At 37.7% G+C, this 12,592-nt stretch overlaps 1 protein-coding gene across 2 annotated transcripts in view; it reads right to left on the bottom strand.

The window, feature by feature from the left end:
* The window catches only part of LOC121430663 (protein FAM135A-like), a 37,546-nt gene that overhangs the window by 1,588 nt on the left and 23,366 nt on the right, over positions 1–12,592 (bottom strand). For both annotated transcript variants that reach the window (XM_041627994.1, XM_041627995.1), the window contains exons 8-16: positions 12,189–12,342; positions 10,987–11,036; positions 10,160–10,315; positions 7,698–7,935; positions 5,278–6,895; positions 4,499–4,772; positions 3,635–3,732; positions 3,143–3,294; positions 1,976–2,086 (exon numbers count right to left, since the gene is read on the bottom strand). In XM_041627994.1, coding sequence (XP_041483928.1) covers positions 1,976–2,086; positions 3,143–3,294; positions 3,635–3,732; positions 4,499–4,772; positions 5,278–6,895; positions 7,698–7,935; positions 10,160–10,315; positions 10,987–11,036; positions 12,189–12,342 — 2,851 coding nt within the window. The remainder of the gene's footprint in view (positions 1–1,975; positions 2,087–3,142; positions 3,295–3,634; positions 3,733–4,498; positions 4,773–5,277; positions 6,896–7,697; positions 7,936–10,159; positions 10,316–10,986; positions 11,037–12,188; positions 12,343–12,592) is intronic.

The raw sequence follows: 12,592 nt of genomic DNA on the forward strand, positions 1-12,592 counted from the left end.
CATCAGTACACTTAAAGCACATAAACAAAAGTTCAGGCCACATCTTTCTTACAGAAATCCTGCAAGCCACATGTCTTTTTATTATTTGTGGAGCATTGTGGCCCAGTGGATTAGTCTTTGGACTTTGAATCAGAGGGTCGTGGGTTCAAATCCCAACCATGGAGTAGTTTCCATCAGCAAGAAATTAATCCACATTATGCTGCACTCAACCCAGGTGAGGTGAATGAGTACCTGGCAGCAATTTCTTCCTTGCAATGCCGAGCGTGATGCTGCTTGAGCTACAGCCAGGGTAAAAATATCCAAGTCCTTTGGAAGCGCATAGAGATGTTATTCATAATGTGTTATGCACAATACAAGAACTGACTATTACTATTAGTTATTATTTAATCTCACTTTTGCTTCAGTGACAACTGTGCTGATATGAAATTGTCACATTTTTCCAAAATTAAAGCCGAACACTAACTCCAGCCCTTCCCCTTATCATCACAACATCCTAAACCTAAAGCAATATCACAATTCTTTCTTTCTTTTTTTTTCTTCTAAACCTGCATTAGCCCAATTATGTCTTCAAATGTCATTTTTATTTGTTCTTTGTTGGACTGTATTTTAATGTTAATGTTCTTTTTTAGCACCAGCTAATGAGGAGAGTCTTTTAACAGAAACTTGATTTCTTTTGATAATCCCCAGGCATTAGCTGGTGTTTTTTCCTCTTTTTTTAGTGTTTTTTTTTATTTGATATATTGTGTATTGGATGTTGTATGATTATTTTAAATGTAATGAATTCGACTATTGTTATGAGTATGTGTACCTGGAAATTAAATAAAATAAAAATAAAATAAATAAAATGAATTCTTACACTAAGGCCATAAACAATGAGTAGTCTGGGAAATTATGACTAAAGGTATTGCTGCTGGAGCAAATGCTGGGTCTAAATCTGGCAAAAAGGAGCAAGAATCATTTTAATATTATTTAACCCTAAAAAGACTGGGGGGGCTGATTCAGCCCCCCCTCGACATTTTTCGTGATAAATCCGCCGCGCAAATTTTTTTGACCGCGTCGCTCGCTGACTTTTTACTTTCAAGTCTCGCGCAACTTTTGAGACCAAAATTGTGACCCCCGGGTACGCGATTCGGAAATTACGCAACATTTCGTAAGTGCATGCAGACCCAAAATTACTCAAAAACGTGAATTTGTGTACAAATCCAATGCAAATAGTGTTTTTAGCTAAAATTCATAAATGTATCATTATTTTTCCTTTTACTGCTAAAAATCAATTAATTTTATCTTTTTTATGGTCCAAATAAAGTCCCCGACAATTTCCATTGAAAAAACAATAAAAAACAAAAAGTCGAAAAACAAAGAAATACATAAGAAATTTAGAAAACAATAGAATACATAAGAAAATAAATGTGATGTTGAAATTTTTATTAAATAAATTTGATCAGATGCCTATCTAGAGTATGTGAAACAAAAATTAGCATTTCAGGGGCATTATTTTATTAATTACAGCAAACTTATGATTTTACGCATAAATTAGCATAATTAATGAAACATGAGATTTTTTGCAGAATTTGATGTTATAGTTTCGTAGATAATGCCATGGGTAACGCGTGTGCCAATTTTCTTCGCGATCGCGCGATCGACGGCCGAGATCATAAGGGGGGGCTGAATCAGCCCCCCCCAGTCTTCTTAGGCGTCGAAATAGCCCAGTCTATTTAGGGTTAAACTTAGATGTTTCCATATTGTGTTTATCATCTAGGCTAAATTCACACAGGAACACCAATTGATATGGGTGATAAGTCATCATGGTGTTGGATTGATGTGTGTGTGTTTGACTGTTTTCTGGTTCACATGAAAGTTGCGATTCCATAAAATCAACAGGGCTTGAGCAGTTCATAAACAAAGCGAAGAGTGATGGAAGCCAGACATAAAAAAATGTTGATTTTTATGGAATTTCCTAAAGTGCTATACATACCAGAGTCTTGACTGAGTTTGTATAAGAAGGTTTGTCTCAGGTCTGTATGGTCTCTCAATGCCAGCTGTAACAAGGAGTTTGACTTCTTCCATTTCTGCATCAACCACATACCTGATGAATCAAATTAAAAAAATCAAATCAAATAAGAACAAATGCTCCCCAGGGAGTAGAGAAGGTGCAGAAACTATTTCTCAAGCTAGCTAAAGCAAGTCTTTATTTACTTTCAATATATGTAATGCTTCTCCCGTGAGCTTGTTATATTCAAAATTTTTCATCGAATTGTTTTGTACTTTTAAACATGATTTATTTATAATGAGTGTGAGCAGATCTTCTGGGCAGTGGTGTGTTGGGTGTGTGTGTGTGTGTGTTTGGGTGTGTTGTGGTGGGGGGAGGGGGAAGTTTGGTCTTTAAGCATTTTTATAATAACTGATTTCATTGTTGATTTTTTTTAAGATATATATGACTCATGATTTTGTTAAGTTAGTGGAAAAAAGTGAAAATATGAAGTGTAAAGTATTATATATGATTTGAAATGTTAAATTGAAATGTTATGTTCATGAAATCAGAATAAAAACATTATTCAAAACTAAAGCAAGGAGTTAGACTCCTTCTACTTCTACTTTAATGAAACACATTCCTGATAAACCCCATCTAACAAAATCTCATTAAACCAAAAAATGCTCGCCAGGGAGTAGAGAAGGTGCATAAACTATTTCTCAAGCTAGCTAAAGCAAGGAGTTAGACTCCTTCCACTTCTACTTTAATGAAACACATTCCTGATAAACCCCATCTAACAAAATCTCATTAAACCAATAAATGCTCCCCAGGGAGTAGAGAAGGTGCATAAACTATTTCTCAAGCTAGCTATATACTCGATGATTCAAATAAAAATAAATGATCCAAAGGGAGTAGAGATAGTGCCCCTTTTAATTTTCCCAATTTATGCTGAAATAAAGAATTGTACCATAAAGAAAACTTCCATTGCCTTTAAAACTTTCATTGCCTTAAAATTTAAATTTCATACAATATTTACCTGAAAAACATGTACATACACTTGCATCACACGTAACAGATATTTTCTTTACTTACAAATTTCAAGGAAAAGGGAAATGGTTGGACATGACCATTCACTCATAAGAAATTAAAACATATCATCAATGTACAAACCTGTATTGACTATGGTACTACTGTTGTATAGCTGACCTAGATGAGGTCCAGATAATGAGAGGAAAGTATGAAGCTTTCCAAGGAATGGTTCTAACTCTGGCCTGGTCAATGCTGACCGGATTATTATGTTACCAAGGGAATGACCAATGAAGCTATGGAGAGAAAAAGAGAAAGCAGCCTTTATTTTAGTTTTTTTTATTTTTATAAAGTGATTTGATTATGATTATTATTATCATTAACATCAAAAGTATCAATATCATCATCACGATTGTCGTTTTCATGATCATCACTCTAATCACTATCATCGTCATCACTATCAATACCAGCACCATCACAATCATCATCATAAATATGTAAATCACAAATATATTCCTGTTTCCATCATCATATAGTTCTTTTCTACATTATATTTTGCAAAATATTTATCCAAATTATCTTTTACTTTCCTTAAGGAACTAAATATAATTGAGAGTGAAAACCTTCAATGCATACCTGACCCTGTTTGGTTTTATCCTGAACACTTCCACATAGTAAACAATCTCTCGGACAAGCCTGTCTGTCATCGTCTCAAAGTTGGCAAATGTGTCACCCTTGAGTAAAAGAGAGATTATAATATTAGAAATAAAATGATGCGAATTCTGAAACACTTAGCAGAGATACCGCAAAAAGGTAATAATTATGGGTGGCTGTATGGCTAGTGGAACAGCGATTTTGCTTCTTAAATTTCAAAGAATGAAGAGTTGAAGACAAGGAGTAGTGATAATCTCTAAATTGATAATTGATAAATTGATTAAATCTATAAACTATTAAACAAAATTGTTTACTTAAAGATTACAAAACAATTATGAAGAAAAACAAACTTATATCATAGAAAAAAAACACACATTGGTCCTATGACAAAGTGGAACTAAGTTTCTTTTGACACTTATCAATTTTCGACAAATACACTTATCAACATGAATTTTAGCGGATGAAAGAAAATTGTCTAACTTCTGTAGCTAAATGGGAGTGTTATATGATAGAAGGTCTGATTCAGTACAAAGAACATTCTCCAGTGGGCTGTTTAAAAGCTGTTTGTAATTCATGTATAAACCTTTTTGTGCTAAATGATGTATCCCTGTAGCTGACTTTAAACACCTAAGACCATACTCCAGTCGTATATGAACAGCTTTATGATATACCACCCAGTCTTTTCCAGCCTCCAGGGGGTGTTCATAAAGCTGTTTGTAAGTTAAGAGTGGCTTTGAGAATGACTGGTGATCCTTTCATACACTGTAAATAATCACCAATGAACGTTTACTGGTGAATATTATTTACCACAAAAAAGGATCACCAGTCATGCAATTTTTCCCATACCTGGTTGCTCTCTGACATGAGGAAGTCTAGTTTCTCTCCAGGAAGTCCTAACTCAAGATAGGTCCTAAGAAGTCTAAGATCAGCCCTGTTACCATCCAGACCATGAACACAGATAATGAGATGAACCTCCACACCTTGTTCCTCATCTTCAGGTTGTTGGGCAGCAGGAGGGATGCTGAAGTATGGAACCTGGGATGCTTTCTCTTGGAGATCGCAGTACATCTGACCAGGATAGTGGAGCTTCTGTTTGAATGCCAGTCTGGCATTCACATAGCTGAAATTGAAGATAAATTGTATGATGTTCACAAAGTGGAATCACAAATCCATAAAGATATTCTGAGAGCCTAGAGTTATAGTTAGTACACTCTGACCTTAGCTTAATACACCTTTTCATCAATCATGTGTATGATTTCAATAATGTGCAAAAGTTTGTGCACATTGTTCATAACGACAACAGCGATGATGATGATGATGGTTATGATGTTTAATAGCATTCATCAGTAAGAAACATGGCACCATATGTCTGTTAGAAACATTTAGACTGAGGAATTTCAAAACATCAACATCTTTTACCTTTGTCCATCTGCTGGCCTGAGATGGTCACTCTCGTCCTATCCTAAGAGCATGCATTGAACACTATAACCGCTGCATTCAACCCATTATATTATGGGCATAATATTTACTTACACCCTTTGCAATGTGCAAAATTTGTACTAAAGCAATTTTAAAAAACAATACAGACTGAGTTAAATGCATTTAGAATGAGAAAGATCTTTTACCTTAGTCCATCCGTTGGTCTATGGTCCTCACCCTCAGCCATGCCTTCCTGAGATCCTGCACTAGACATACTGTTGCTCTGACCAATAGCATTCACACTGGATGATGAAGTACTGGTTGATGATTCTAACGGTAATACTGGTTTCACTAGACACGGCTCCGTGAAAGAGTTGGAAGGAGATGCAGAGGAATGAATGAAGGAAAAGCAGCCAGCGCAGCTACCAACTCCTCCACCGCTGGAGTGTTTGTGTTGATGGTGACCCTTCTTGTGCTTGTGACCTTTCCGCTCCTTAGTGGGTTCAATGTCCGTGATAACTACAGCCTCATTTGTACTTTCATCTTCCCGTTGATCACAGATGAGACCTTCTCGAGAAGATGACATGACTTTCCTAGCATTTGTATCGTCCATAACATCTATCTCAGCTGCTCCATCCATTGGTGTGGCTCCACTTGGCCAGGAAGCTCCGCCCACTTCCTGTAAGCCTTCTTGAGTTCTAATACTGCCATTGGTGTGAGCACCTTCCCCATTCATAGTCTGACCATTCAATTCTGTATGTGTCCCATTCATAACAGAAGACGATTGCACATTTGAGCTTATTGCAGTTGCCCCCTCCACCTCCAACTCCTCGTCGTCATCTAAAGTGATTCCATTGATGGCAAGATCATCAAAGACCTCTACCCCATTAGTGGAATCTTCAACATCATTATCTATTGCCCCTCCATTAGATTGCACATCTTGATCTTTCCTTCTAACCAAAGAGCTGCCCTCCCCAGCCTCCAGTTCTGCCTGCCGAAGGTTAGCCTCAGACATCGTCATCTGCTTCTGGAGATACTTTGAGAGGCTGTTCAGGATCTGATCCTCGTTAGGATCGCCATTCTGCAGGAAGCTCAACCTGACACTCCTACGTTGGTCACTCGGATCTGAAAGCCCTGTATGATCTAACAGATTGATATCAATGTCATCAGGTTCTAGCAATGCAATGTTTTCAGAGGTACCCCTGGCAGCCCTCTCAGGGTTCATGACGGCATCTAACAGAGGATTGCTCCCATATGGAGGATCGCCAGTAATACTACATGTACTTGCATCACTCTGACCATCATGCATACTATTCAGAATGTCTTCAGCAGATTGTGTGCTTCTGAGCGGCCTAGGAACCCGACTGTCCTCAAGATTGTCGTAATCGCTGCACTCATCAACTCCTGTAGATGTAGATCCCATACTGGGAGAGAGGATTGGCATGGAGATAGAGTTCGGGACAGCACCTGATATCATTGGAGATGTTGGTTTTCCATTCTCTTTAAGGGATGAACGCTTCTGCATCCCTGCACAAGCCTCGTTCTTGATCTCATAACATCGGATGTCTCTAGGAATGGCACCTCCTCTATTTGAATGCGAGCCAAGACCCTTCCGTAGAAAATCAGGTTTGATGTGCCTGATGGATTTCATTTTTCCCTTCTTTGGTTTATTACGCACGCTACCATCCGTCCCATCATCGATGATCTCTTTACGAGTCCTTCTTTCAACAAATGGTGAACGGCTTTTGGTGGAGCGGAAGGGTGATCCTTGCTTGGTGAGGCTCTTCAGACTTAGAGTGACTTCCTCAAGGTTGAGTTTCCTTCCTGAAATATTAAACAGAAAGCAATGATCAACTACCATCATTTTCTCATACACATTGCACATGGAAACAAGCCCAAGGAGAAATAGATGTTTTATGTTCACTTAATGCCTGCATCCTAGAAGAAAAAGAGTTACACTTTCAGAGAAGCCAAATTTTAAGATATTGATTAATACCATTTATATCTTTTAAGACAAAATATGATTAGTTTTCTTTTTTTACATAGATCCTTGTCTAGCTATGTTTGTGAGTTTCAAGCTGGATGGATGGATTTCCATAGAGTTACGATTGATTGGATAAATTGTAACTCTTTGTAAGACGGGGCACAGTTATTCATTTGCAAGATGTATGATTGATTTTGGAACCAAAATTTGAAATGCAATTTCTTGCAACATCCCATAAGTGTACTATCAATGTGCTCCAACCATCATTTGGTCTAACACTTACTTGAGTTAACTTCCATTCAGGCTAATGCTCAGAAGGTCTAATTTCCACTCAATCTATTTACCCTTAGCACTTAGTCAAATGAAAATTTTGTCTAATGAACAATTCACATAATCATATAGACCAAGTGGTGTTTGCCAAATTGATATAAGATGAAACGAGTATACCCTAAATGGAATTAAGATAAAATAGTAGTGGCCAAGTGGCAATTCAACCAAGCGGGTAGTAAACAATCTAGGACAAGAACGTTCGGGATGAGGCCAAATGAAAAGTAGGCCAAATGAAAAGTAGACCAAATGAAAAATAGATCAAGCAGGTGTAGACCAAATGGCAATTAACCCTGTTCCTATGACCATTCTCACCTGCAGGACTCTCTGTGATGTCATCCCTATAACGATCCTCAAAGACAATAGGAACCGAGTTAGCATCTCCATCTAGTTCACTGCATTCAATGGATAAAGGTGGTAGGGTTGAACCATAGGCAGAACCTCTCAAGGTCTGAACTATTGAGGGATATCCTGTACTGCTCAACTCGTTGAATGTCAGGCAGTCTGACTTTGGATGGCTCAGAGTAAAGAATGCCTCCGAGAATCGCTGAACCTGTGTTTGTAAGAGAGGTTAAGAAAGAGAGCAATCTTTCAATCATGGATGGAAGCTCTCAGGGTCTTAGGGATATCTTGTACTGCTTAACTTGTTGAATGTCAGGCATTCTGACTTTGGATGGCTCAGAGTAAAGAAAGCCTCAGAGAATCGCTGAACCTGTGTTTGTAAGAGAGGTTAAGAAAGAAAGCAATCTTTCAATAATGGATGGAAGCTCTCAGGATCTTAGGGATATATTGTCCTCCTCAACTCGTTGAATATCAGGCAGTCTGACTGTGGATGGCTTAGAGTAAAGAAAGCCTCAGAGAATCGTTGAACCTGTGTTTGTATGAGATATTAACAAAATAAGCCTTTCAACCAGAGGGGGTTATGGATTCTGATCTCAGCCACAGTATTCTTTTTTCCTAGCAGAAATATTGATTCCTTGAAATTCTTGTCATACCTTCATCAATATATTTCTCACATTCTTCTGTTTTTATTCCAACTAAATTCACGTAGATTTTCACCCTGATACCATGCCATGGTACATGTATTTCTAAATACAAAGGTGTGAGGGAAAGCTACCCCTTGTAGTTGAACATCAAAGTGATGAAATATTTAGAAGTTATTATGAAGGTATCTTCCCATTGTAAGGATTACACAGTCGGATATTTGAAGATCTGCATTGACTTCTTGGTGTTGGCATTTATTTTTTTTATATTTACCACTCGTGGGATGAAATACCTGATAGGCTAATGCTCTTTTTTTAGGAGTCCATAAGTATTGGAAAGATATCTAAATTAACTCTGCACAGCACTCAGTTTGAACTAAGACAGGCATGAAGAGAAGTCTCACTAAGACACTTTGTCAAATCTCAGAGCCACATCTCTCCTGCAGGAATCCTGCATCCCAAATAACCAATCATCAAATTTTATCTTAGATAATAAAACAGGGAATGGAGGAAAGCCTATATAACAAGACACTTAGCAGCTATGAAGGCAAATGAATTATATTTCATTTACATAGTCACAACTTTAAATTGTTTTCTCTTTAGTTTGATACCTGACGTGAGATGAACATTTCACGCATTAATGAGCAAGACGAGTTTGAAATTTTCATGCCAAGACTAGGTTGTGCAGAAATATGGGACAAGATTGGTTCAAGACAATGCTTATTTAACGATTGGCTTATTAGCATTTCTTTTGTATTCTTTGTTTTGATTCTCTCGCTGATCCGAAATGAGAGAGGATTCAGATTCACACGCGAGTTTCTACGCAAATCGTTTCTGATATGCCTCAATGTTTACTGTTTGTAATCTCCCATGCGTGAACGATTGCTTAGCTGTTGGTTTCAAATTCCAGATGAGATTCAACTCTTGCGATTATCAACTTTACAGTAAAAAACATTTAATAATCAGATGATCTTTGTAGGTTTGCATGGTGGAGTTTATAACGTGGAGAAGGTTTATGGTTCACCATGTGTATCTAAATAAACTCAGCACATCTCTCCTGCAAGAATCCTGCTACTACTCAAATCATCGCTACTCAAGCAATATTCAGCTCATCTCATCTGCTTTACAGTCCTTTTCAGGACTTCACTCACTTTCAAGAAAATAATACTTCTAATTTTCTCTGTATATTCTATATCATCTTTCCATTTCAATCTTTCTGCCTGTATTTCCTTCCCTTCTTCATACTACCGTAAACCTTCTCTATGTTATATTTAATAATTGTGAAATCTATCTCTGAAAAAGACTTTCCTTTTTTGTGGGATGCACTATATATTGGGATTCCTGCTAGAAGATGCTCCACAGACTGTTGACAAGTACACACAGTGTTGAGCTATCAGTAATGTGATATGAAACCATTTTTGCAAACTCTAGGTATTGGAGCTACATGTACTGAAGGCAACTCATGCTTCCAATCAGGAGAGGATCCATTCAGATTAGACACAATAGTTTTGGGTGGCTGACTATTGTACAAAAACATGGCCCCTGAAATGGTTTTGTGTCTAATAAAGCTAGATCTGGCCTGCTTCCAACACCAACACCAACACCAGCAACAACACCAACACCAGAATAAAACCAACACCAGAATAATATTAACACCAGAATAACACCAACATCAGCACAACACCAACACCAGAATAATATCAACACCAGCAACAACACCAACACCAGAACAACACCAACACCAGAACAACACCAACACCAGAAATCCCCCATTATATTAATCACCAGACTCACCCTAGCATGGTGGTATCTATCTCTTAGATGAACTCTAATTCTCTCTTGGCCAATCAAGACATCCATGAACTGAGTCCACATCAGACAGATCTCACCTGAGAGCTGAGCTAAAGAGGTGTTCACTGATTCAACAATCTCCTCCTCACTGTTCAGGTTCTAGACATGAGAGAGAAAATTCACTTTCTTTGATGGCACTTTGTTTTATTTTGTCACAAAATAACAATACAACATTTACATAGCTTAGTATACAATGAACAAGCGCTGTAAACTATTACCCCGGCTTTAGCATGGCTACCCTGATCGAGAGTTCAAGCATTCAAGGATGGGAATTCATTAAGGATATTTTCATGTTATAAGCTAAATAAATATTTTTTTCTGAACTTGACATTCAATGTCATTCAAAGTTGAATACAGCATATAAGGAAAACACACCATGGCTGGGATTTGACCCAATGCCCCTCTGATTGAAAGACAAGAGTCGTAATCACTAGACCACAATGCCCTCACTTCTATCAGAATCATACAAGCTTTTTTTTAGAAGGGGTTCTTTTCGGAAAAAAAATTGGTTTTATTCAAAAAGACAGTCCATCATAGAGGTAGAATGGGCAATCTGTAACAGAAGTTTAACTGCTCCAAAAACCAACATTTTCTTCCACTAAATTCTGCCAAGCAACTCAAAAACAGTCAAAATTTTCCTACCCCAAAATCTGCCTTGCAAAATGAAGGTTATCAACTCCAGAAACAGTAAACATTTTTTAAATGTATTTTTATCCAAGGAAAGCCTTTATGATATGATTAGAAGCTAAATATTAAATGCTGATACTTACCCTTACAATTTCACACATCACATCTAACCTCTCTCTGTCGTTGAATGGATCTAAGATAGAACATGAACATACAATAAATAATGTAGATAGAACCATTGAGCATGAGCAGAATTTGCTGAGACTTGAATGCTTAGGTGGATGATGTATCAAGCAAGAATATAATGAATTTAGCAAATATTACTGCTGCTGCTGCTACTACTACTACTACTACAACTTCTAATATGAAAATGACTACTACTTCTACTACTATGACTAACTACAACTGCTGCTGCTACTACTACTACTACTAGAGACCTTTTGTTTTCTGTGACGAGCCATGTGGACATACAAGATTAAGGAATTTGGGGAGCGCTGCGCATGCGCGAAGTAATCTGTGACGAGCCTTCTCGTTCACTGCCCAAATCACTCGTATTTGAGGGTTTTGACGTTCGGTATCATAGTGCTCGAATGAGTGCTAGTTCGTACATGATGACGTCATCCAAGCTTAGCAAACATGAATGAAGCCGCATCAACATTCGAGTTTCGTTGATTCAGCAGGACTGGTAAACTGCTAATTACTACTTGTTACCAGCTTTTTCATTACATTTAGTGTATCCTGTTTTCAAACACTACATATAAAATAGGTAATTGATGTTCTATTTCTAAACAACTGTGTTTTTTCAGCTTTTTGCGCAAGAGTGCAAATGTTGCACCCACAGTCACCCCACTGGTTCGTAGAGTGATGCTATGCCTGATTTCTCCGGAGCATCGACCCACGGCCCGCTCGCTATCACGATGGTATATGCTGTGGCCTGGTACGGGTACGTCGACTTCAATCAAAACTGTTTTCATTAATGTATGAACGTGATACTGAACGAGCGGTGTCACCACTTCCAGTGAACTAGGACTACGTTGCAGTCGCAGACAATCGAAAGCTTACTACTAATACTACTACTACTACTACTGCTACTTTTGCTGCTGCTGCTACAAACTAACTGCTACTACTACTACTACTACTACTACTTGTACTACTACCATTACCACCACCACCACCACCACTACTACTTTTACTTCTACTACTTCTTCTACTTCTACTTCTACTTCTTCTACTTCTACTACTTCTTCTACTGCTACTACTACTGCTACTACTAAACACGCTTTGTAGTGACAAGCTTTAATACATCTGAATGAAATCTCCAAGAACGTCAGATATATATACCTACCGACACTGAATTGTTGATTTGGAGGGAGTAATGAGATGAGTTCATTGAAGCTTTGACACAATCCCGTTCTGATGCGGAGTAGAATCAAACATAAACTCCGGTATATCTTGTATGCATGAGATAGTAAGCTGGCAGCTACTGCATATTTATCCACCTAGAATTGAAAACAGATAGGGGGCTTTTCATTGCATGGTATACCGTACATTGATTCATTAAGGAGCATTGGTTTGAGGGAGACTTTGCATTAAACATCATGACATTAAGTAGGACTTTTAGTCAAACCGAATTCTCTGTTAAACTAGAAAATATCTAGAAAATATTTTGAACAAACATGCATTTTAAATGTTGACGTTGCTGGCTTTCCATAATTGTGGCAGATCGGATCAATCGCAACTCTTTGTAAT

Source organism: Lytechinus variegatus, chromosome 17 (genome assembly GCF_018143015.1).
Source record: "Lytechinus variegatus isolate NC3 chromosome 17, Lvar_3.0, whole genome shotgun sequence".
Classification (NCBI taxonomy): Eukaryota; Metazoa; Echinodermata; class Echinoidea; order Temnopleuroida; family Toxopneustidae; genus Lytechinus; species Lytechinus variegatus.